Source organism: Protopterus annectens, chromosome 8.part0 (genome assembly GCF_019279795.1).
Source record: "Protopterus annectens isolate FY-2018-M chromosome 8.part0, PAN1.0, whole genome shotgun sequence".
NCBI classification, from domain to species: domain Eukaryota; kingdom Metazoa; phylum Chordata; order Ceratodontiformes; family Protopteridae; genus Protopterus; species Protopterus annectens.
The window spans coordinates 1,418,173,660-1,418,201,031 of NC_056741.1; the positions used below are offsets into that span (position 1 = coordinate 1,418,173,660).

At 34.7% G+C, this 27,372-nt stretch overlaps 1 protein-coding gene across 5 annotated transcripts in view; it reads right to left on the minus strand.

Annotated features, from left to right (window-relative positions):
• Positions 1–1,012: 1,012 nt before the first annotated feature.
• The window catches only part of FEZ1 (fasciculation and elongation protein zeta 1), a 248,569-nt gene continuing 222,209 nt past the window's right edge, over positions 1,013–27,372 (minus strand). For 4 of the 5 annotated variants that reach the window (XM_044081023.1, XM_044081022.1, XM_044081020.1 and 1 more), the window contains 2 exons: positions 25,489–25,554; positions 1,013–2,105 (listed from right to left, as the gene is read on the minus strand). In XM_044081023.1, the coding sequence (XP_043936958.1) occupies positions 2,089–2,105; positions 25,489–25,554 (83 nt within the window). In that variant the 3' untranslated portion in view covers positions 1,013–2,088. The remainder of the gene's footprint in view (positions 2,106–25,488; positions 25,555–27,372) is intronic. The other variant, XM_044081021.1, reaches the window with a different exon arrangement.

Genomic DNA, 27,372 nt, shown 5'->3' on the forward strand with positions numbered 1-27,372 from the left:
TAATTCCATTCATGTTCCTTTATTTTTACTAACAGACTTCAGAGAAGACCATTACGTCACCCACCAACCATTCCTCCACTTCTGTGAATCCATTTGCCACTATACCCTAACAAGTCTATTCAGGATACATCTTTATCTCTGCCATGGAAGTACCATTTGCTTACCATTCTGCTTTGTGCAATTGTGTCAGAAGCCAGGTTGATATCCAAGCAGACATATCAATTATAATAATATGCTGGCTACTCACTTAAACTCATATAAGATCCCCTCTTTATGGCCATATAATGTTTGTATCCTGAGTCCACTGGAATTCAAATAATGCATAATATTTTCCTTTAGCAAAGTCAGGCAGGCTGGTCCATAATTGTCTATCTCTACCTCTGTACTATCCACCTTTCCTGTGGTCTACAGCTACGTATTCATCAAGCCTAATAAGCATGCATCTAACTCACCCTTTCACTCCCTCAGTCCACAGTTTGTCAGCTTTTTCAGTCAATCAAAACACAGACCTGAAGAAGTAAGGGTAAAAAAAAAAAAAACACAAAATCTCTGAAAATATCCTGGCACCACTATAATCTGGCAAAACAATCCATCAAGTTGGTTTCTTCCTGCCAAATAAATAAAGAAAAGGTCTTTTTGATTAGCCCAATCTCACAATTAACTTGCAGCAAATAAAAACTGAATAGACTTTTTATACATCTGTTACACAGTATAATATATTTAGAAATAAACAGTACAAAGTACAGTTGGTAGATGACTGTTATACTGAAGATCATTGGATTATATCCAAGCAGTTAAATAGAGCTTTAGAATATCATTGTTTTTCTCTGTTAGCTTCACACATACATTCCTCATTAGAGGAACACCCCCGTCTAAATTTCTCACATAATTATTATTAAGTCTGAGATAGCAAATCCCTCAGGGAAACTCTAAAAACTCTATTCAGTTATCCACTCTCAGTCGAAGTGGCTTCAGTGAAGAGGTTGTTCATCTGACAATGGAACACTGCTCATTGTTGGTTTATTAGTTACTTGTTTTTATTATCCGAATTATTGTATACTTTAATGCACAAACAGTTCTGATCCCAAAATACTTCTAATCAAAAATAAAAATTGTTACCAGCTGTCCTGTAAGTTATTCAATCACACGGTAACCTCACCAAAGAATTGTAATACTCAGGCATAGACATTAGAGTTGCAAATGAATGGTTCATGCTGTACCAACTGCGTCATGCTACTCCACTGCTTTGGGACTTTAAGAGTTTATTCTCTTTAACCTTACAATGGCAATAATGCATCTTTTATATTAATACAATACTATGAAAATGTATGCCATATTTACGTGATATAGAAAATGTTATAACTCAGTTATAATTCAAAGCTACCTTCTATCCTATTCTCATATATTGAGACAGAAGGATTAAATCATAGCTGGCAGTTTGATGCCTGTCAGCTGTTGTCCAGGGTATTCAATAAACATTCCAGCACTAAACAAAGTTCAGCTTTTTTTCCTGTCTTTTTTGTTATATGTTTATCTCATTAAAATTAATTTTAGTAGAAAAGCACTGTCAGCAACAGAATGAAAGTTAAACTGAAATACAATCTATACTTGGCAGTCTAATGCTTTTACTCTTATTTCCATTGTTGTTTTATTAGCAGTTTAATACTTTTGCTCTGTTTCCATTGTTTTTTCTTTATTTGTACTGATATTGTATTTTTACTGAACCCTAGTTTGCAACCAATGTAAAAAGTACCTGTGCTCATTGATAGTTTCAATATACAAAATAAATAAATAAATGCAGAGCTTATTAGTAAACCTGTTGACATGTGGCTTCTGGGTTATGCTATCTTAGATGCACTTCTTATCCACATCACTTCTATCTTCCTACTATTATTGGCAACATAAAACAGCAAACAAACAGCAAGGAACCGACTTCTGTACAGCTTTTAAATCAGACTGAGGAAACACAACTTTAAATGGTTAATACTGAGGAAGTACTGATCACTCATCCGTATTCTGAGAGCAATGCTTTGCTCTTGTCTTTTGTTTCCTTGTCTTCATTCACCCGTTGGTTTGCCTACTGTCGAATTAAGTAGGACACAACACTGAAGAAAAAGGACAACAGAAATGCTGATTAGCCAATCGATCAAATTTGATATATTTTAAAATGCAAAATAAATGATAATTATGTTCTAAATGATGAACAAATCACACGTACTAATAAGATAATACATTTTTATTTGGACAGTGTCTATGTTTAAAGTACCATATTTCAAGAGGTACTTGTGCACATATGGAAGATTTCTGTCTTGGCAGAGTTCAGCTGTTTTTTTTTTTCCTTGAGAAAAATAATACAGGTATTTTAGACATACAGAAAAGCAATATACAACACCCAAACAATGAAAATATTATTTTTTTACAAATAACTTTTGTAATTCGAAATTGAAGACTGAACAGACTTAGACTTTATCTAAAAATTATGAAAATAATATTTTTCTAATTCTCACATACTGTAGAAGATATTCCTGATCAGCTGTTATAATCAAGACATATAACCTGCATTATGTATTTTCCAGCCCTAGATCTTGCTGATGTTTTGAAAGTTACCTCCATTTTAAACAAATGCTGTGGTCCCTTTATACTTTGGCTATTAATCCTTAAACAGAAAATAATAATTCCCCAGAAATTCAGCTAGCTGCTAACTGTGTCAGAAACAAAAATGCTAGTACTTTTTAAATAACATTACAAGGTGAAGAAGGGAAGCTCCTAGCACATATTACCTCTTCCAGTGAGCAACTCTATGTCTAAGAACAGTATAATGATTGTAGTGCACCAGCATACATATATAGATAGAAATAATTCTTGTCTGTTTAGTCAAAGAGATGCAAGACCAACATCCATAACGTCAGTATCATAGCATCAAACAGTGGAACGTCAGTAGGTACTGTGTATGCTCCAAGGATGAACTGTGGAGCAGGTGAAATGAAAAACAAGTGTTTTGCAGATGGGTAAGCCCCCACCCTGCACCCCACACCTCCTGCTAATAATATGTAATAATCGCAAGAATGCACAATTGCTGCGGAAAGGGAATATAAAGGGAATATTACCCTACCTGAGAATTATCAATCTCCTGTACATGTCAATCTGTCAATCAAATGGTGTCAACCAAGAAGATGTTGATCTAGGGCCCATTTGACATAAGGTAAGCCGCTCACAGACATATATATATATATATATATATATATATATATATATATATATATATATATATCAAACAAGCCACCCAGATGCATGAAAGAAACAGCGTGTGTAAAGCAGCTCTCAAGGTGCGTATAGCAACAAACGTACCACTGCTGAGAAAAAAGAACGCCAATGGTCTGCAGTATTAAAACGATCTCCTCAAACAATCTTATTGTTTAACAAATAAGCAGGACAATCCTGCAAAGTTGTACAGATGTAATTTGCAGTAATCAGTTTCGAACACCACCACAAGTAGAGGCAAGAATTTATTCAAATAAAAAACGTTAGCGCTTTCACGGACATAACATTTCCGCTTCATCAGACGTTACTAAACCATTCAAAAAAACTCATTTATACATCACATCCTTCATGCGTCATAATACATCAGTATAGGTAGTATGTTTATTTAAGCCTTCGAATACTTTATTATAGAAGGATTGAGTTGAATTTGAAGTTTTTGTATTTTTAGTATTTTAATATTGACCTTAACAGGTTAGAATTTAGAGTGGATGGTGCTCTTGCATTTTTCATGTTTGATTTATTCGTTAGTATCTGTTTTTGTTATTGGTTTGATTTTATAATAGGAATGCTGTACATTTATTAGTATTAATTGTTTAATAGTATTACGTATGGCTAGTATTTTATATAGTGTTACTGTCTTTTTAATGTTTTTACTGATGTATTATGATGCATGAAGGATGTGATGTATAAATTAGTTTTTTTGAATGGTTTAGTAATGTCTGATGAAGCGGAAATGTTATGTCCGTGAAAGCGCTAACGTTTTTTATTTGAATAAATTCTTGCCTCTACTTGTGGTGGTGTTTGAAATTGATTACTGCAAATTACATCTGTACAACTTTGCAGGATTGTCCTGCTTATTTGTTAAACAATAAGATTGTTTGAGGAGATCGTTTTAATACTGCAGACCATTGGCGTTCCTTTTTCTCAGCAGTGGTACGTTTGTTGCTATACGCACCTTGAGAGCTGCTTTACACACGCTGTTTCTTTCACGCATCTGGGTGGCTTGTTTGATGTGACGACTATCTTTGGGTTATATTTTCTGTATATATATATATATATATATATATATATATATATATATACACACACACGCACACACACACACATACATGCACACACATACATGCACGCACACACACAAACATACACGTACACACACACACACACACACACACACACACACACACACACACACACACACACACACATGCACATTAACATACATTCGCTACATACATTTTGAGTACCTCAACTTCACTGAAAGGTATAATGTTACCTGTAGAAAGTACATGATAATAAGGAAGGAAAAGCCAATTACTCTAGTCGATCCTGTCAAATTCTTAATCTATGTGCTGTGGTATCCTCATAACCCAACCATTTTCCAAAAGAGTCTATTTAAAAGATTAAAATAAAAGGAGAAGGAAACCTGATTGCTCCTTAATGTTGTCTAGTTTATTGAATATCCTTATGAGCACCTTATTTGTAATATCCTACTAGAATAGCTCAAACTCAAATGATTTAAACAGGAATGAGCACTTGCCAATTTTAATTTCCATTATCTGTACATTGTTTCTTGCTATTTCTCACCATTACAGTGTTCAGCAAATTGTCTACTGCTGACTTTGTGGTAGGTACTTGTAAAATAAAGATGTTTAAGGGACCATTCTTGAAAACCTGTTACTAATATCTGAATTTTTCAGTAAGGCATCACTGTGAAAATCAGCTCAATGCAAGAAAGCTTTGCCAGTGTGAATGTATTCTATAGTATATAAGACATAATTTTTATTGACTCACAACTTCATATCGCTAACTTAATAGCAATGAGGTCATAACACCTCAAGGGATCTTATGTATAGGTGCTTTACAGGCATTAATTGATCTTGTATAGCATTTTCAAAAAGGTTCTGATACTCCCCAATTTTGAAATTGTGCTTTAAATTAAAATTCAGTACAAACTGATGTAGACCTAATACCAACATATTTCTACATTTTAAGGGGGGTGAATGGTCGAACTCACTGGCCATATTAAAATTATGAATGATGGATTACAAAAGTCACTACATTTAAGTAAAAAATGAACTCAAGTTCCAATTATAGAACTTCATGCCATGAGTACATAAAGAACTGTTACACAGCAGCTCAGCAGGGGTTCTGCCAATTCATATCAAATGTCGGCATCATAACCTTTCAAAAATCTGATCAGCTGTGAGGGCATGGCCAAGATGACATGCTGATAGCAGCACAGGAATTTAGTTCTGCTTCATTCAATAATTTTTGACAGGATTAATTTGTCATTTTCATGAAAACTTACTAAAATACTGAATTAGTAATCTGGAAATGTTGTGGATTATATTGGTGTAAAAAAAAACAAGAAATATTTAATATATTTTCCTGTCAAACTATAAAAGGAGAAAAAGAAAAGAAAGTCTTGCTGAAAGAAGATGAACCACTCAAAGTCTGCTCAGCAAGAAAACACAATGAAGAAGGAGCTGCAGTCAGTTCTTTCAAATATTTAGAACCTAGCTCTTAAAACTGATAAACTTGACTACAAAGTGGATCAAATAAAAGAAAACTGCACCAGAGTTAATTAATGATGTCATCAAACAGCAAAGAGCCCCAATAGCAGCTATAGAAGATTCAGATATGGACAGCAGACTATCAGAGAGAGCACAACACTGAATTTATTTTACAACAGAATAATACATTCATGGAGAAAATAAAAAATCTAAAGAATAGGGCTAGAAGAAATAATATCAAAATATGTAGGGTCTCAGAACAAATTGAAGGAAAAAATATGGTGAATTTTCTATCATCCTGGATACCCAAAATACTAAATCTGCCAGAAGCCCTTTCTTTTGGAATAGAAAGAGCTCACAGATCCCTGGTCATGGTATCTCCTAATAAAAATGTACATATCCAAGATTCATCATAGCAAAATTCTTTTCCAGCCAAGACAAGGATCTTATACTGAAAACAGCCTGGTCTGCATCACCATTGAAACTAGGAGACTCACAAATTAGATTTGACAATGACTACTCATCCCTTGCAGTCTCAAAAAGAAAAGCCTGCATGCCTCTACTAAAATCTTTGAAGAAAGCTGAAATCAAAACACATCTGACATTCCCTGCAAGATTAAGACTTTTCCTGCTTGAGGGGAAAAAACATTTGAAACATTGGAAGAAGTTGTCTCCTCTGTTCAGAAAAAGAATTTAATAAACTCAGTTGTAGATATGAACCTTAGTACATCATTAAAGAGACAAGCTACAAAAAATTACTGATCAATTAAAGAAAAAAAAAAAGCTTAAAGAAAAACAGACCACTTGTAAGTCTTTCAGATTAATTTACATTGAATTAGGTTGCTGTCTCTTAAAGAAACTCAACTAAAGGTAACATTTTTTTTCTTTTTAACTAAACAACATATAAGCATTAACTTCCTGGTTACAACAGATCATAACATAATAATATCAAGGAAGATAAGTACAATTTATCAGTCTATTAGCAACTTATGTGCTTTGAACAAATAAAAATCATTATAGTTATACAGTTTAGATATTATCATTCTTACATTTTATTCTTAATTCCTTTTCTATAAAATATAATAACTTAAGTTTTAATGAGTGTGGGTATGGTGGGGGGACATTGTAAACACAGAGCTCTGTGGCAATGTAAATAAATGTGTTGTTTTCACTGTTTGCTAATTTTTCTCAATTAAATCTATAACTAGATCTAATTTAAAAATGAAGAGATAATTGATGTGCTCTAGTGTTGTTTTATATGTAAAACTCAATAACTTATTGAAATATTTAATTTGAAACAATGTTTAATGTTCTTTACAATCTTAATGGAGGAAAAGGCTTTTCATTTAACTTGCAGTTTGCATAGCACATCTGTGAGCTATTTTTGTTAAAAGCTTTCTTTTTTCAGCTTAAATTCCTGCCAAGTCACTTTTTAGTGCTCTGATGAAGATTTTAAGCTTGGCTCGAGCTTTTGACTATTCCTGCTGTTCTTCATCTTTGTGGGGAACCGTTTGCGAGTGAAAATAGGAAGTAAAATGTGAACTTTGAACTTTCAATACCAGGATGCACACAGAATGTTAAATGGAATGCAGAAATGGACATGGCAAAAACTTTAATGAAGGAAAGTTGTTTTTTTTATTGTAAATAAAATGTAAGTAAAGCATTTAATATATAATATTCAAAAGAGTACTGCAAAAATATTTTGAAGGACTAGATTAATTTGGTTGTATAATCTAGCAAAGAGGGAAGGTTTAAAGAGTTACACAAGTACATATTTTACTGTGGAATAAAATGTATCTTGTTGTAAGCCTTTGTAATGTAACAAATAGCTAAAAAAAGTCTGTTGTCTAGAGTTTGTAGTATTGTATAAGTAAATAACATCTTCATTTAAGCTGAATATTTAATCACATAATCTCAGGTAATATACTGGAAGCAGTAGCAATATAGAGGTTGCAGATGACATGGACTGGTTAGTAAGTGGCTTGTATAAGAAACTAAACAAGCCTGGAATAGTGTATTCCATGCTGAAGGTTATAAATGTTTCTGGTTTTAATGTTCTTATATTTAGTTTTAGATTTTTATCCATAATAAATACTACTAAGTATATCTTAAAGTTTAGCATAATGAATCAAGATAATGCAGTTTTAAATCAAATCATACTGAATAATGCCAGAGTATAAGTGTCTGTCATTAAATATTAATGGGTTAAATAACCCATTAAAGAGAAGTAGTTTAAATAAATGTTTATCCATGCAAAAAGCTGACATTAAATTTCTACAAGAAACTCACCTACTGCCAGAAGATTTAAATATAACATTGTTAAATGATTATTCAGTTATGGTTAGCTCTCAATTTAAAAACACAAAAGAAGAGGAATTTTTATTCTGTGGAAAAAAATGCTAGGGTTACCTAAGATTGTTGATTCTTACTCAGATAAAAATAGCATGCTGGGATTGGTAGTAATAAAAATAGGAAAAAATGCATTATACCCTTATAAATGCATATTGGATCCCAGGTATAGGTACCAAAAAGATTAAGAATTATTTAGATTCCATAACATTACATGCCAGAGGTGAGGTGCTGACAGCAGGTGATTTTAATTGTATATTATATCAAAAAGAAACCATGAGTACTGAGACAATCAGAATTTCCACAGTAGTGAAACATTTAAATAATGATATCACTATAGTGAACAAGAAAGCTATATCTAATCTTAAATTACCATCTTCCTTGAAATGTATCCATTACTCTTATAGATTTGGAATTCAGACAAATATAGATAAAGTATTAATAACCAGTACATTATATTCTAAGTTAGATGAAGTGTTGATTGTTTCATGTACTTTATCTGAACACAATGCCATCATATTTAAATTTACTTTTAGCCCAGATACCTTAAACTCATGTCAAAGAATCCCAGCAGACATAGCTAAAATAAAATGCTTTCAAGATTGTTTTTTAAAGGAAATTAAGAAATTCATATAATTAAATAATAATGTTAAGGTCACAGAAATTATACTATGGGATAGGTTAAAGGTTGTTTTATATGGTGAAGTTAAAAACCAGTACATTTCCAAAAGGAAAGAATGGGACAAAGACATAACAGTTCTTCGAACAGAAATTGATAAATTAAAACTAAATCTAAAACCTAATGATAAAACAACAAATACTAAGATAAAAGATTTGAACAAAAATACCAAGCTATATTCCAGCATAATTTGGAAAATATTAAACTACAATCATATTTAATAAACCCTAAAAGCCTACATAAAATAACAATTAGATTGAAAAACATGAACAAGATAAACCACATCAAAGAAAGTATATATTAAGGAAAGAACAACACTATTAAAGTAACATATTTAAAAGACATATTATAATGCTTTAATAAGCACTATGAAGAAATAAAACAAAGCCTAACATAACCAATAGTAATGATTTAGATAGATTATTAAATGATAACATCCAACAAAAAATATCAAAGGAACAAAAACACAAGATAAATCATTCAGTTTTAAAGAGTTAAAATAACAAATCAAGAATCTAAAGACAAATAAAGCACCAGGTCTAGCTGGGATAATCCCAGAACTATATAAACTTCTTCCTGATATTCTTAAAATTTACTTAACACTTTTGAAGAAGATAAAAGTACCTCTAATAAATCCCCATCTTAGAAATACTCACTTATCACCCCATCTTAAAACCAGAAACTGATCCCACTTCATGCTCATTATATCATCCTATATCTCTCTTGAATATAGATTACATGATTTTATGTCTATTTTGGCAAAAAGACTAAACACAATACTCACAGGTCCAGTAAATGAAGATCAATCAGAATTCATAATCAATAAGAAATCACAAGACAACCTAATAAGGCTTTTTTTCATAATTGACATAGCAGACAAAAAATTACCAAACTAGCAGTAATAAGCCTAGATATGGGCAAAGCCTGTGATTCAATAAACTGGTCTTTCCTATTTAGAGTACTATATGAATACAACTTTTCCACTGGCTTTATAGCATTAATCAAAAAATGTTTTGCCAATTCTGTTTGCTTGGTAAAGATACACTCATTCATTTCAAGTCCCTTTAATGCTTAAAAGGTACAAAACAAGCATGACCCTCGTCCCCCCCTCACTATTTGCACTTGCCATAGAACTATTTGCCAATCTCATAAGATCCAATGTAAACATAAAAGGTTACAAATTAAATGATAAATGCTCATATAAAATTTAGTTATTTGCAGATGACATGTTGATCACATGTCAAAATACTGATACATCACACAAATATCTAGTTAGATTAATGGACTTATTTAAAAAGGTGTCAGGGCTAAAATGTAATCATAATAAAACTAAAACACTGCTAATAAACAAACAGATGACCTCTAAAATGAATTACTTTAAAACATTTCACTGGGGGAACTCACAGTTAAAATATTTAGGGGTAATCATTGAGTCCAATTACAAAAAAATCAATATCAATTAATTACCAACACCTAATTTATATAATAACAAAACTAACAGAAAATTGGAATAAAATATGTTTTCATTCTCGAAGACAGATTATCCCTAATCAAAATGATTATACTACCAAATATCTTATTTATTAGTCAATCATTAATTTTCCCCATTTAAAGAATTATAAAAATAATAAATGTCTTGTTACTGAAATTCTTATGGTATCGTCAAAAAGCTAAAATCTCCCTACATTGGCATTCTACAAGCTGGGAGGAGGGTGGTATAGGTTATCCTAATATTGATCTATATACTAAAATCTGTTATTATCAATGTAATACACATGTGGCTAAACTCTTTGTATTCTTCCTGCTGGAAATCAATTCATGAAAATATGTTAATAGATAATACTAAAGCAATAATTCATCATTTATAGCTATTGAAAGAAATGTGAAACAACATGATGCTGATTGGCTTTATACTATCATCAAAAGCAAAAAAGTAACATTCTTTTGGAAAGATTTTAGGAACTTTTGTAAAGTGTTGTGGTTGCATAATTGCACTATTACAGATTCTCTTATATTATTCAATGCACCAATCCCAAAAGTCATAGCAGTATTAGAAATACTTCTTCTTTGGTCTATCTTAGCTCTTGCAAGGAAAGTCATAACTAAGAACTGGAAAATTAAATCTACTGTCTCATTCAGTAATGATTTTATTTACCTAGCAAAATTGGTTTGTAATAATGAAATTTCTACTACAAAAATGAGAACCAGTAATGGAACGCATCAATTAATCGCCTGCCAAAATTGTATAAATTACTAGAGAAGTTTTAACTGTTTGTATATGCATACATCTGTTATGGACTGTCTACATAGTTTGTATATAGTTGTGTTTATAAATTGTTTGAATGATTATTGAATTGTAAAATCAAATTAAAACTTTAAAAAAAATCTGATCAGCTGTAATACCACCTTGTCTCATAGGAGAAGCTACAGGATGCAGAAGTCACGCAAGGACTAAATCAGCATGAGAAAATGTCAAATAAGCAAACAAACTGACATAGTAATGAAATAAAACTGAAGAAAGGAAATAAGGATACAGAGAATGGTGGAGAAAAACAAGGGAAAAGGAGAAAAGAAAGAAAGAAATTAATAAAGAAAGAAAAAGGTTAGACAGAGGGGTATATCTGTTAATACAGTCTACTAGGGTATATGCTGTTATTATAAGTTCATGTGTAACATTTTTTAATTAAAGAGAATGCAGAATCACCTCCAGTGCCTCTTGCCATCTTCAAACTGCAGATTTTCCGCAGTGCCTGGCCTGCCCTGTGGGATATGCTTGTCATTACCTTCTCTGTGAACAGGACGTCTGAATGAAAACTGAATGTGAGCTTCCTATCTGTGGCTTGGCAGCTAAAGCAGTGGGGTGGAGACTGCCATGTTGGGATGGCTACAATCCCATCATGCTTTGTGTTATCAAATTAAGTTTTTTTTCATCTTCAAGTGTTTTTTATGCCATAGGCATTTCACAGTATATACACAAGCTCAGGAAATACTTCATGCCCCCTGTCTCATGCCAGGCCCTTGTTGTTTCTGTTCTTCATGCTGTGCATTCAAGTCTTGATCACCTACAGAGGACAGCATCTGTAGGGATGTTTAGACCTTACTGGCTTGATTTCCTGACTTATTGCTGTCGATCTCAAATCCAGACATCTGATGCTATAGATGATGCCTTGTATCGCTGCCAATAGATACCAGCAGAATATCCATGTCATCAAATTATGCCTTTGAAATGAGTCCTAAGCTGCACTGGACCTACCATATTAAGTAACAGCAAATACAGCAGTCAAGATAAGGACCTGTAAATGATTATTTCTGTATATACATACCGCTAACTAAATCTAAGTTGTTAAGTAAGAAGAAAATCCCACTTGTTCATGTGATAAATAATGTGAGCCTTAGAAGGCTAGATTTAAATATTATGCTAATTTAATTGACTTCTGTTTAAATCAAATAAATTCCTTTCGGGCCAAATATAAATGTACATTTTGAGGCTGAATAAAAATGCACAGTTGGAAGCCAAATATAAATATACATTAGTGTGTCAAATATAAATGTACATTTGAGGGCCAAATTTAAATATACATTTGGAGTTTCTGTGCCAGAAGATAAACAAACTATTTGGTTCCATGTCATAGAGGAAAACAGACATGAGTATGACTCTTAACTTAGATATGGATAGAGGCTCAGCAACTGAATGAGCCAGCTGCCTCTTCACCTCTCTCAGAGTGGAAGTTAAAGGAGATATCATAGGGTGAATCTTCTACGAATACATTTCCAGTGGAGACTGCAGACCTAGTGCGAACTGTCTGTTCAAGATGGGAGGTCAAGGCTAACTGAGGAGCTATGTCACTCACAGAAGTGAGTGACAGTCCCTCATTACATACATTGTATGCCCCATCCCTGAGTAATTGATGTGACATTCACCGGGAACATTAAGGCTGCAAAACTAAAGAAAGAAGTCTGGCTGCACCTGATTAGCTCTCATTGTAAAGGGGTGAATATTGCTCAGATAATATTGCTCAACCAGTTGATCATCAGCCACAGGGAGACCAAAAAGAAGATTCTGTATGATAAACCTTACACTAGGCATGCCAATGCATGCTGCAGTACCATTGGGCGGGGGGGCTGCAAACCTGCTCTGTCGTCCTACAGTACAAGCATTAAACTGAGATCCAGACTGCCTGAGTATAGGGCAAATCATAGAAGTATTAAAGGTCCCATGGCAGTTGTTAAAAAAGAGCAAGAAAGCTTCCCTTGCATGTTGAACAAGGTTCCCCAAGTCAGTGCAAATAGCACCCTAAGTCTCTTTCACGGTATACCATATGCTCAGTGAGAGTTAACAAAGTAATGGCATTAATTAACTAACTTGCAAAAAATGTAGGTAGTTGCAAATTTAGCTTTCATCATGACTCAGTAAATCAAAGTAGATGTTTACCAGAACACCCTTCTCATAGTCATTTGAAGGAAAGTCAGAAAATCCTGATTGACTTAAACTACAATTAATTTCTGGTGGAATTATACATACTGTTGTATTCTCTGTCATGAATGGACAGTGAGAATACTTGTGACATCAGCATCATATTCCTGCAGTCGGTGGCCCACCCAAAGCAGCTTGTAGATACCACCAAGCCTCAGCCAAAACAGGGGGAAGGACAAACCAGAAGCATCCTTTCAGCAATAGTTCTTATAACAGCAGGTACAGTTAAACAGCTATTTTGGCAAGTACTGTTTAACTCATTACATCCAAGTGACACATCCAGGTGCATCGGCAGTTAACTCCTACTGATGCCTCTTGGTGTCAAATATAGCTTGTTAATATTTGCATCAATAATTCCAAAACCATGCTATGTACAATATTTTAAAATATTGTATCTTAAAGCTTACACAATGGCAAACTCAACTGCATTAATATTTGACCTCTGTCTACTGCAGGTAAAGTAATATTAACTGTTGCTTTTACGATATTGTTTATTTTATTTATTTTACATTTGTTGACCGGGCTAGTCTAACTGGATATATGTCCATTTTCAGTAGAGGCCCGGGGAGATAAGCTCCAAGACATGAATAAAATACAATTACAAATTACAAACAACAAATAGTAAAAATGTGTAAGAAAAAAATAGTAAAAATATAATAAAAATAACCAAGCAATGGTAACGTGCAGTAAAGCATGGAAGTTAGCACAGGGTGTGAAAAGAGGACAAGAGTCATAAACAGTGCAAAAAGAAGGTACAGGGACATAGTACAGGTAAAGACAATAGTAGAGAAAGGAAGTTAGTTGTGAAGTGATGTTACTAAGAATTTACTTGAAAAAAAGGTATGTAAGGAGAAGTGAAATGGTGTACAATAAGGAGACATGAGAGAAGTATAGTAAGAGGGAAGATGTAACAGTGGATAGTAAGCACAGGATAGGCACGGTCTATTATAAAGAGATAACAACAGGTATATTTAAACAGCTACTTCCTGCAAACTTCCTGAGCTCCAGAATCCTTGCATTCTTAAAGAAAAGGTATCATTCCTGCATGTACCAGGCACAGCCTTTTAGACTCAGGACAACATATTAATTTATATTGATATAATTTTCACACTCTTCTAAATATTTCAGCAACCAAGTAACACAGACAGAACTCCTTAACCTCATATGAAAGCTCTCAGCTACATGAATATAATACTGCTGACAGTATGTACGTGTTTGCTGAGATATTATAAGTTGTTTGTAAAATATTACAAATATAATAGTTTTTGTATTTACTGGGACTTATAAAATTCAGTTTAAGACCTAGAACCTAAACAATACTACCACTATAAAAATAGTTTATGCTGAAGGGTTTGCCATTTATACTTCTTGCATAATGCCTATGGTTCGAGAAATATGAACATTTGTATGAAATGTAAAGACATAATTTGATTCTGTGAAAAGGCGTAGGCTCTGCCCATTGGAAGTTACAGTGCAAACTTCCTGAGCTCCATTGGAGTGAATGAGTTAAATTGCACAGTTCCAACTTCACTAGAACTAACAGAAACAAATGCTTGATGACATGAAACATGGTATACCTGTGAGTAGAATACAGAGTCATATCATGAAGCTATGCTTCCTCAAGAAGGATGTGTTATGGAAAAAAAGGCATGGCAAGAGCTATTAACTATAAACTCAGAAACCACCTTGGGAAGAAACTTGAGGTCCCATTATAAAAATCCTTGCATTCTTAAAGAAAAGGTGTAATTCCTGCATGTACCAGGCACAGCCTTTTACACTCAGGACAAGAGCAGTTAAAGATTGTACAGTAGATAAGGCCAGACCAAGACAGATGTCCCTTGAGGTGCTCAGCAGACAAGGGGTCAGACAAGATAGAGATCTCCTTGCAATTCTTCCTGATCATTTAGATCAACAGTCACATTTGTTAGATGCTGTGAGTCCTAATGGATGGAAGCCTGTGGTAGCTGAGATAATTTACAAAAGGGGAAAACCACAGTGTGTTTTATGTTCAGTGATTCAACACAAAAGGAACAAACCAGTTACTCAAACCTAAGGGTAAAAATAAATGACAACATGTTTGAAAATTAGTTTCTGACTCGGTGTAACAAAACGTAGTGACATTTTAGATCAGGTTAGTGCAGGGTCAGTAAATGGCTTAATGTTCCTTGATATGTTAATGCACGATAAGGCTTTCTGGCTTGCTTTGTTGTGTCACTGGTATGGCACAATGACTCTGGTGCAATTAAGGTTCTCCTTTTCACTTATATTTTAGATTTCTTTTAACAAAGAAACTAGAGTGCCAGAAAGTGACTCATCTGTCAAAAAGGAACTTGTGGAAGCATCAGCAACCGGAATCTGTGAGATGGGTATACATGTTATGAACTTCAACTTATAATAGATGAACATGTGTATGTAGATAAAAGTGTCTTTATTTTAGTATCTCCAAGGTAGCTAATGTCCTTCAAGGGCTTAGCTCTTTATAGAGTTCACTGCAATATTCCAGTGGTGACTTGGGTTTGCTATATAGTTGTTTTCTAGACAAAACACTCATATAAATAAAGCATTTGGCAGTAGATACAGTCTGCCTGGTCCAGGCACTCATGTTAGTAAAGCATTTGCCAGCAGATACTACCAGCCTGGACCAGCTGTTCTGTAAACATTTTCTACTCTTATTTCTTTGCCAGATCCTAATTGATTTCAACATGATTAATAGTCTTTCCCCTTTCAGCACTTTCTTTACAAAAGTCAACTATTTTTAATAGAACACTATTATACAGGCAAGCTCATCTCGGCATAACAAAAAATGTTTCATTGCATCTGCCCTGATGGTAAGCTCTCTCTGTTGCTTCTACGCATAACTATTTGCCCTACTGATGTTATTGGTTCAGGGCATACTCAGCAAAAATGTATTTTAAAACTGTGGTAGTTCTTTTATGACATGCATTGTATGGCAATTCAGATAAATATTAAAGGTTCCAAGGATTTTGAAAACTATAGTATTTCTTCAGATAGTCTTCTCAATATGTTCTTCCTCGATCATACAGTACCCTGTACTTCAGGCTGATGTACCTACTTTGTAGCAGTTCCTCACATTTTCCTCAGTGCACTATGCTTTGGTAGAGGGTTTCTGGCAGATTAACTGCACTACAGTATGGACTGCTTTTTAAAACGTTTGAACCATTTAAGGTCTATTTGTTCTGTCAAACTGCAACTTCCCAGTTTCTTAAACATTCACATCTATTCTCTGCACAGCGTTTTCCATATGGTTGATGTTATTTTCACCATTTGCTTTTCTCCCACTGAGCACTGTGTGGTGTTTCCTCCTGTTATAATATATCACAGACATAAAACATCAGCCAAAATACCAAGGGAAAATAAAGAAAATAAACTTGATAATGAGAAGTAGCTGAGTCTTTGACATACTTTCCCCAGTTGCAAAACATCAGCTTTGTACTCTTAACGAATAAATATGCCAGAGAAATTTTGTTTGAATAAAAACAAGTGGTCTGCTTGACCCGACTGAAAACTGTTACTTCAAGCAACAATCATTATAGCAAATTCTGCAGTCCCTGCAGACAACTGTGGGCTTTTGTCTTATAAAAAGAACACATTTTAACATAGAAAACAAATTTCAAGAGACAGGTAATGATATTCCATCTCTATTTTTAAGTGGCAAATAATCTTATTCCAGCTTTGTATTTGTATTTATGGATGGACAGGCAATATGAATGAATGAATGAATTATATGAATTCACTGATCTTTTGAAGACATGTTGCAAACCATTAACATTTATATGTGTCGACTTGGGTGGTATAGTTGGATAAAGCCCTGACTATGCCCAGATGACCTGAATTCCATTAGCTACTCAGGCAACTGATAGAGCAGCAAGGAGGAAGGGTATTACCATTCCTGGAGGGGGAAGTCCTGTGGGTCTCCCTGATGGTGATACCTGGTGGACGCTGGGGATGTCATCGCAGATAGTGTGTCCATAAAGAGGAATAGACTGGGAGTATAGCTTAGATGTTACAGAGGCAGGGCAAGACATCACACATCCCAGCTGCACACCTGCATCACACTTTATCACAGGAAATATGTGTGTGTGTGTGTGTGTGGGGGGGGGGGTTATAAGTAAAAAAAATCATCTTCAAGAAGAACAGCATGACTTCCCAAGGATGTTCTTAAGATCCTCTCTGGTCCTGGCTTAAATTCGGGCAGTGGACGGCAGTGACTGAAATGCTAGTGGGCCCAGCAAAGAACACAGAAGAGGAGAAAAAACTTGCAAATGCAAGCATGATTTGCAAGGGATAGATTTTTAGATATCTACCTGTTTAAACAAGCTACCTGTGCTACACCCACAAGCCAGTACATTGAGGAAGTAGAGGATCAGACAATATAATGACTGCTTATGGCAGAAAACTAGGTAGACGAGCGTGAGCCTGGGGGAAGGATAATGAGAACTGGCAACGAAAGCGACTACTTACCAAGGGCAGGCGCCATCTTATCTGAAAGGGGCACAGAACTAGGTTGAAAAGGTGTCTCAGTGATCAGACCTTTAAGAGACGGAAGGGAGGAGTTGTAACAGAGGCAGAGGGGGCAATAAACAGAAAGGAAGTCTACCAAAAAAATCTTTATTTCTTCTCTAGAACTTCTTCAAACAGTACTAACAAATGTATTATACATGGTATACCTTTTAATTGTAGATTCTTGTCTAGCTTATATTTCACGTTATTATACTTCTGAATGATAGCCAGCAATTGCTATAATCCTGGACATGCTTTGTGTACAGACATTCCAAATATGCTTTGTCAATGTCTGTGGTCTGTTTCTACCTAAGCACCTTTACTTAAATCATATTCATGGAATTTGGCACACAACTGGTAAGAGTTCCTTTTATCAGCACATCTCTTTTGTGCATCTATAATGCTTTTGGTACATAAACAACTAGTCTTTTCAATTGCAGCACAGTAATTACTGTACCAGTTGGAATGGTATCTATTTGCAATGCAACCAGCTTATTTACATCAAAAAGTACTTCAGTCTGCAGCATTTGTAACCAGTTTCTTGAGCATTTCAGCGATATTGTCATGTTCATAGCTCCATTCTAAAGGCTATATATTGCTCCAACATGTTGATTTAATCTCATACATAGAAAACTACAAAATTTGTGAAATAATGCATCACTCCTAGAAACCACTGTAATGCCTGCTTATCTACTGGTCTTGACATTTGCAAATTGGATTCACTTTCTTTTTTTTTTTGCATAGGGTTATCAATTCCTCTGATATTAAAGTATGACCCATGTATTTCAGACTTGTGCTCATTTTATGTATTCTTATTTAACTTGACAATATGCTGTTTTAATACATTTAGAAGTTTATCAGACTTTTGTCATGTTCTTCTAGTGTCTGTCCCCAGAAAGATCATCAGTTGCATTTGCAATACCTCCCAAGTCTTCAAATATCTTTTTGCAGAAGCCATTGGAAATACCAATGGTACTGCTAAATAAACAGAATTCCAAGGAACCTATTCCTTACTAATAACATATCAAAGACACCCAATTTGAAGTTTGCTTTGTCCAGCTTCATACACAATAATCCCTGGTTTGCTTTTACTATTGCCATCATCGAGACGTTTTTTTTCAGCCATAACCAAAAGGCAATGTCCTCTTTGAATCACTTATTTACATGTTGCCAATCAATAGAAATGTAAAACTTAGAATTCTTTGCAGCAGTAATCATATTATTCACCAGTCTATTAGCTTGAACTGCTTCTTAATGACATGTTGGATTTCTTTTCACTTTAATATCTGTTTTACTTGGCTTATGAAAGCTATTGGTACTTGTCCACGAGCACAAATCCCTGGCATGGGATTAGGTTGTACTTGTACATTATGTTCTCCTGGCAGACCTCCTAATCCTGTAAATAAATCAGCATATTTCTGAATAATAGCATTGTTAAGTCTCATTGACTATATAGGTGATTCTGTAAATATGCAGTCTTTGGTCTTACATTGTGACTTAATTTACCATTCTTAACTCCACACAAGCCAAACAACCCAAAATATTAGGAACATTTTCTGTTCAACTACTATGATTTGAGAAATAATTTTGTACTTTTTATTTTTAAATTAGCATCAACATTTTCAGAATAAATATGGCTACCTGATGCCCAAAACATGCTAAACATGTACATATAGCTATCTGTTGAGAATTTTCTATCCATGGTTTTTAAAGTTATCTTTAGACAAAGTATTGTACTCTGCTCCTGTGTCTAATTTAACTTCAACATTCCTCCATCTATTCTTTCCCAGCATTTGTTTTTAACAATTCGACTTCTACTCTTTACCATTTCTTATGCATTCTTAGGCTTTACTATATCAACTCCTTTCACTTAAATAGCATTCATATACACCTCATGTTCATATTTCAGTTAAAGAACATGCAATTTCTTTTGAACATTCATTTGTATATCTCAGCAAAATATCTGCAAAATTATTTAAATGCAGGAAAAAGGTTTCATCTCATGCTTATGGCCATTGTTCCTGCACAAAATAAAAAGTCCATTCTTTTCCCTAGCCATTCTGAATTCTCACATGGCTCTCTTTTTAATATTCATTACTTTTGCAACAAACACTGACTTTATTTCTAACTTAGTTTTATTATTTGAACCAAGTTTACTTTACAGAAATCCTTTTCATTTCTTAAGCCAGCTGACATTATACTATAATCCATGCTTTTGTGACTTGCTAGACTTACTTTACAGTCATTCTTTTTATCATAATATAATTCCTTCTTAACTTATTTAGTGGCTGTATCAGTCTCATATCAAGCTCTTATCATGGCTGACCCTACTGATATATCATCAGCTGTTTCTGAATACATTTCAGGCTTTCCATTACATGTACAAGAGCTCTTTACACTACTGCTAGTGCTGGTAAAATACAAAAAGAAAGTCTAAAGAAACTATAAGTTCTGAGTGGAGCATTAAATATACATTTAGAGCTTTCTTTATCTTGATTTATTTGCTAGAAACCATGGTTTGCATGGATTAGTGAAAAGACAATAGGAAATTCTATTGTTGAGGCAATTTTGTCACCTGTAACAGCAATGCCTTCTTTTAATCACCTTATTCAGATCTTGCAGCTCAATCCAAATATAAATCTTCTTTCTTTACAAAAGTAATCATACTACTACAGTCATTTTTGGTTCTAATTTCTCTGTAATGTTACTTGAGTATTCAATCAATTCAAGTCCTTCTCTATTTTACTCCTGAGATATAATGCTACTTTCTTTTGTGGTCTCATAAGAGCAACTGAAAATTTGGATATGGAATATGTATAATAAATCCAAATCTGCAGTAACTTGGAGCATCCCCCCTTACTCTCAGATGTAGTGATATTGGGGTTATTATATATAAGCAGAATGGATATGGGAAGAATCATAGCCCCTACCCCTATGTCAATGGGTGCAAGAAAGCACATCCCTGCAAAACTGTTTTAATGGTATTACAGTAAGATTTTGAAATTCAATGTAAATATACAGCAGCTGCACTTCGTTTTCCATATATGTGGGCCTTATAATTATAGGTTTGGTCCTTCTTATAGGAAGGGTTTCACTGAGGTATGTTTCACTGACAAATAATTAATATTTAGCTGTATGTAATATTGGATTTGTGATTATACAGTGAACAATATTTCTCCAGCAGACAATTCCTAGAAAAATATCAATGAAAGGCACTTTTAGCAAACAGCAGAATAAGCATTTTGATGGAAAGGAGCACCCCTGCATCCCCAGGTTTGGGGAGACCTCTAACTCATATATACCAACTCTACTGTCACACAACATTGGAAAAAAGTGAAAAACAATATATAATTCATGGTGTTTTCTATCATGCAAATCATCAAAAATTGCTCATGTTCCCATGATATATTCATGGTAAACGTCCTAAGTCTGTGAATAAATCAGTATAGTCATAACGGATAGCACTGACATAGTTCTGCATAATAATTAGGATGTGAGGATAGGGTTGGGAGGGTGGCCTAATGGTTAAGGTGTTTGCCTTACAAACATAAAGTGCAGGGTTTAAGTCTCACAAGGAATAATTGGCTAGGCTTACAATGGCTCTCAAGGGCAGTTAGCATAGTACTAATCTATGATCCTATGATCCTATGTCTCCGTGGTTGTGTGATTACAGTTTTTCACACTAATCTATTGCTTTTACACTGTGAATTTGTTTTACCATTCTTTGCCTGTCACAAGCAAAATGACCCAAATATTAGGAGAATTTACTTCATTGAGTGATGTGATTTGAAACATAACCTTGTATTTTTCATTTTGTGGTGCAAATGTCAGTACATTTTGATCCAATAGAATTTTTCAGTGCCTAGAATATGTTACAAATGTAACATGTGTGTCATTTTATTGCTGAATAGTCCTAGTCCTTTGAAAGTATCTTCCAACATAATACTGCAATCTGCACCTTTGTCAGTTTTAAATTCATAAGTTTGCTTATTATTCCTCACAATTTCTTGCCAACAGTTGAATGTGCATTACTGCAGTATTGTCCTGGTGACTGTGATGCCAGTGATGCAACTGACATTAATATTATTGACAGGCATCTCATATTAATATTTCTGTTCATCAATATACAAATTATTTTCAGCATACTTGTCTTTCCTTTTACATGTTTTTTTCTACCATAAAATCTATAAAATCATCTTAAGGCAGGACAATGTTTCCTCTAGTATGTATAATGACATCTTGTACAAAAGTCTTGAATTTCATTTGCAGCATGTTGGCTTACGTCTCTCATGTCCACTACTGTTCTATCACATTCTCACTTTATTTTGTGTTTTTGCTTTTTTATCTGAAAATGCTTTACCTTGCATACTTCCATTTTGTTAGTTAATTCCCTTAAATGTGAACTTATCTTAATCACTCTGCAAAAATCCACAGCATTTGTTAAGGCCAGGTCTGTTTATATCAATAGCATGCCCTTTGTCTCTTCATTTCTTATAGCGCAAACTGTTCTGTCTCTTATTAACAAGTCAAGCAAATACATCAGTTTCATAGCCTTTGGCATGGTTCTTCAGCTTAGTATCATAAGCATATATAGTTAAACTAGGACCTTGTACACTCATAAAGAACAAATTGTGTACTAATGGCAAGTTCTTTCTAGATCACAATGCCTGAGCTCATCTTTTTTGTCTTTCTCCTCTTCAAGAAAAGGAAACAAGTTAATTGTCTTCAAGTCTTCTTCCCCTGTGATGTACAGAATTGTGATACATTTTAATAAGGTTCTTGGCTATCCACTGGCAGTATGGGACAAATCAAATTTCTAGATCCCCAAACCTTCCAATTTCCTGATAATTTTCCTTGCATTAAAAGAACTTCTGATAGTTGATGTTTTTTTTTTTTTAATGTGGATTATAGTTTTGTGCTTCAAAACATATACTTTCTCAAAAACAAACATATTTATTTGGTAATCATTTGAAACATTGGGACCGGCTACAGTGAGTCCTGAAATACAGAGATTGAATGGCTGAAAGAATGCAATTACATATACTAAGTCTGAGATGCCATTTCTTGGAATATTCCCTTTTCTCCAAGGTATGGCTATCTCAGAGTTGGTATATATAAGTTTGGGAGGTAGTGAGGGCATTTTTTTTTCTTTAAACTTGTCAGCATTAGTCATATCGAGTGACATCATTTCAATAGGGAGCTCATTTATTCTTCAAGTATTTATCTATTTTGTCAAAATGTAATGTATCTATGTTTGCATGCAAGCATAGTTAGAGCTATATACTTTATATACAGATTTTCTCAAAATCCATTTACCTACTGTGCACTGGGCACCCAATGTTGCTTATTGAAAAGAGGTGTGTACCTAGTGGGTTTATCAGGTTCATATCACATTATCGAAAGCCGATAATGTTGAATGCCACAATGTCAAACCCTATACAGCGAACGTTAAAAATAGCGAAGCTGCAGAACATCGAATTCTTTCCTAGGGAAAGAATTCAGTTGTCCATTTCTGTGGCTTCGCTATTTTTAGCACTGTGATGGAAAGTTACGGGGGTTCAGGTAAGTGTGTGATTGTGTGGATGTTAGGTTTAGGGCGTGGGTTACGTGAGTTAGGGTTAGGGCGCTGGAGAGGTGAGTGTGCGATAGTGACAGAGTTTAGGGTTAGGGGTGGGTTAAGTGAGTTAGGGTTAGGGCACGGGTAAGGTGAGTGTGCGATAGTGATGGACCTTAGGGTTAGGGTTGGGTTAAGGTAAGTGGATAGATAGTAGTGTTTGCATAGTTTAGTGTAGGGTTAGATGTATGATTTTAAGTGTAAGTGTGTGGATTGCTGTTTTTTTGGTGTGCCTGTGTTGTGTGAATGTGTTTCGGAATAGCAAATTTTTTTCCTGGAAAAAAATTCGCTGTTCTGAATGTTCGATATTGTCTGCTTTAGATTATTTATGTTTGATTAAATGGTGTTCGGTGTTTTTGGCTTTCGATGACGTGATATAAACGTGGTTTATCTGAGTAATAAATGAAATACAATAAACAATTATACTAAAATATTAAGTGAATTTACTTCTCAGACTGGGGTACAATCGGACCAAATCGAAAGCTACTGGGTGTAATGAGCTCAATGAAAAATTATCATATGGAATCCTTCAGTGAAATTAATAACAAAAGAATCAAAATAAGATAGTGCTGCCACTACTGTGTGTGAATTATAACTTACATATCATCGCTTTGTATATTATCTTTAACGTCTAAGGTGAACTGATGATAAAAACACATTAAAAATGAAGAAAACTGCAATAAATACATCATGCACAAGAGCAGTATAATGTTTAGCTATTCTGGTAGGCTAGCCTGATCTGATGTAGGGAAGTTGTTATTGCCGATGTCAACAGCCACATGTAAACAAATAAAGTGTATACCTCCATATAACAAGCTTTATACTCATGAGCTCATTACAAATTATGAGTGTTATAAACAATGGAAAAAAATTCAAGCTCCTAACATGCAAAAAAGCACTGTTGCTACCAGAAGACAATGGTATAACATATTAGATGGGACGAGACCCGAACAACATTAATTTCGACCATGGGGGTAGTTCTATGGTGATTTCTTTTTCAAAGACTTCTTGATGGTCAGAAAGGGCTCTGATAATTTGACAAACTAGGTCATGCACTGACAAGTTGTGAATGCACAAATTATATACCTATAATATGGTTATAGTATGTAAACCTTCAAGCAGCACCCTCAGTGTCCTCAGTTAACATATTCCAAGCTCCACCTCAGCCAGCATTGCATTTTTAAATGCTTTGCCATATTGCTTGACTCCAGAGCTATCAATGTATAATGTTTCTTCTACCCTTTTGTTGACTCTCACTCTGATGCAGGCCTGCTTTCTTACTATTTGCAAACTTAACATTCTCTGAACTTGCAACTCTAGTTCATCATTTATTTTTCATTTCACATATTTTAATTATAGATACATTTCATTCCATTTCTATTGCCTACCCATGCATTTTCACTTCTGACATTTTTAAGATGCACCAGTATAAAGCATGATCTATACAGTGAATTTCATGACTCTTCCCTAGCACAGTAATCTCTAAGCTAAAGAAGAAATATCAGTAAAAGCAAGACAGTCACATACACAAGCACAATAGCTCTAATTCACAGCCAAAGCATTGAATCACAATAGGGTTTATCAAAAGGAAAATGTGGACCAAAAACACAAATGATGTCCCCATTTCTTGCACAGAAATGCTGTAGCATTCCCAGCTTTCACATGGGTACTCCACCAGTAGAGATAGAGAAGGGTCCTGGATTTACTGTCACACTGGAGGTTGCACCTCTGTTTGTATGGCACTTCAGCATGTCACACATACAATAAACTGAAATACAAGCAATCATGTTCCAGGTGTTGAACCAAAGTCCACAGTCAGTAGTGAGACAGATCAGCTGGAACACTGAGACCCCCCAAAAAAATTAATATCAGAGGGAACAACAGGAAGAAGAAGTGCTCTCAAGTCTTCTACAGACATGAGTTCACTCAATCCTAAATGCACCTGCTGTCCTAGAGTTTAAATACGCAGCTAGGATAGTTACAGTCCCTCCCACCCACCCACCCAGACAGAGGAAGGACAATAGCTATGACTACCCCTTAGACAGGGGGTAGAAAAATAAGCATTGTGGACTACCTTTTAAAATGTAGTCGGTCAGTAATGCAGGCACCTTCTCACTGTCCTCCTTCATGGCACAAAGAACTGCAAAAAGAGAAAACAAAACCAGAACTGAAAATGTGAACATGAAATGACAGGGAAGCATGATCCTGTGGGATAGTGCAAACTGCAAAGGAAGTACAAGGCCACGTTGTGATGCATAATCCAAAGGAAACAAGCACAGGTACTAGTCTACTCACTACAGGAAAAATGCTCACATTCTGATATAAATGCCAAAGCAAGTGCAAAGCTGCATGCTACTATAAACCCAAAACAAGTGCAAGACTAAGAATTGTTATTAATTTGAAGGGGGCATGTCGGTTCATGTTCTGCTATAAACCCCAAGAAAAACAGTAAACCACATTTTAATAAAACATTTAAAAATGTTGTGTTGTAAACCCATGTCAGGATACATAAGACTGCAGTTTTATTCACACACAGTTACAGCAAAAGGAGTTTGTTAAATCATTTAGAACAAGTAGCAAAGTGAGCTGAGCTATCACACAAGTCACGCCTCAGCGGCATACCTGGGAAAGCAATTTTAAAGAAGCATATTTGTATGACGATGCAGCAGAGCTTCTGTCTGTATATGTGTATGTATGTGTGTGTGTGTGTGTGTGTGTGTGTGTGTGTGTGTGTGTGTGTGTGTGTGTGTGTGTGTGTGTGTGTGTGTGTATGTATGTGCATGTTTGCGTGTATATGTCTGTGTGAGTGCATGTGTATCTATCTGTGCATGTACGTGTGTGTGTGTGTGTGTGTGTGTGTGTGTGTGTGTGTGTGTGTGTGTGTGTGTGTGTGTGTGTGTATGTATATACATGTTTGTGTGTATATGTCTGTGTGAGTGCAAGTGTATCTATCTGTGCATGTACGTGTGTGTGTGTGTGTGTGTGTGTGTGTGTGTGTGTGTGTGTGTGTGTGTGTGTGTGTGTGTGTGTGTGTGTGTGTGTATGTGTGTCTGTCTATATCTCTGTATGTGCATGTTTGAGTTTGTATATGTGTGTATGCATATGTGCATTTGTGTGTGCTTGACTGTATCTGTGTATAATCTTTGGTTACTGATAGGTGGAGTGCTATATATGCAAAGCATCAAGGGAAGAATACAGATTGCTTCTTTGTGTCTCCATGCAGTAATTTAGAATATCATAGTTTTAAGCACAAAAGTATGCAATATTACATATAATCTACAAAAAAGCAACATATACATACTTTACCCTCATTTGGAATCAACAAGCTGTCATAGTTCAAACTTGACCTCCCCCTCCCCCACCACCACCACCACCACCACCACAAAAAAAAAAAAAAACAGCCTTTGGTTATATTTCAGAAGACACTATGTTGCCTTATCTGAGAAAGGCCTATTAAAAGTAAAATTCAAAACAAGAAGTGAGAAGCCAAAGCATTTAGCTTTGAGCAACATGTTATAACAAAAGGGTACTGATAACATAGTTTAATACTGCAGAAGAGAATAAATACACAAATCATCGTAAGAAATCTTTGCCGATCCCAAAAAATAATTTTGAATGGTTCAGTTTGTTCAGCTTTAAGCAGGATTACATGATACAAAATGGTCACTTGATAGAATTTGTAAAGTCTAATTTTACCAGTTGAGGTTGAAATACTTCTATATTTGTAAAGAAACATTTGACAGTTATGTTTTTTTTCATCAGCTTCCCACCCCATTTTATTATTAAGCTCCAGATGCTCAGCTCTCGGTGCAGCTCATTCACCTTGACTTTACAAATATGGCGACATTCCCTTCCCCATTCAAAGCAATGAAGTAGGTCTTCCAGACACACAGTGAACAACTAGAAACGTTTGTTAATGAATAAAGGATCTATTGATTGTTGTAAAAAATTATCATTC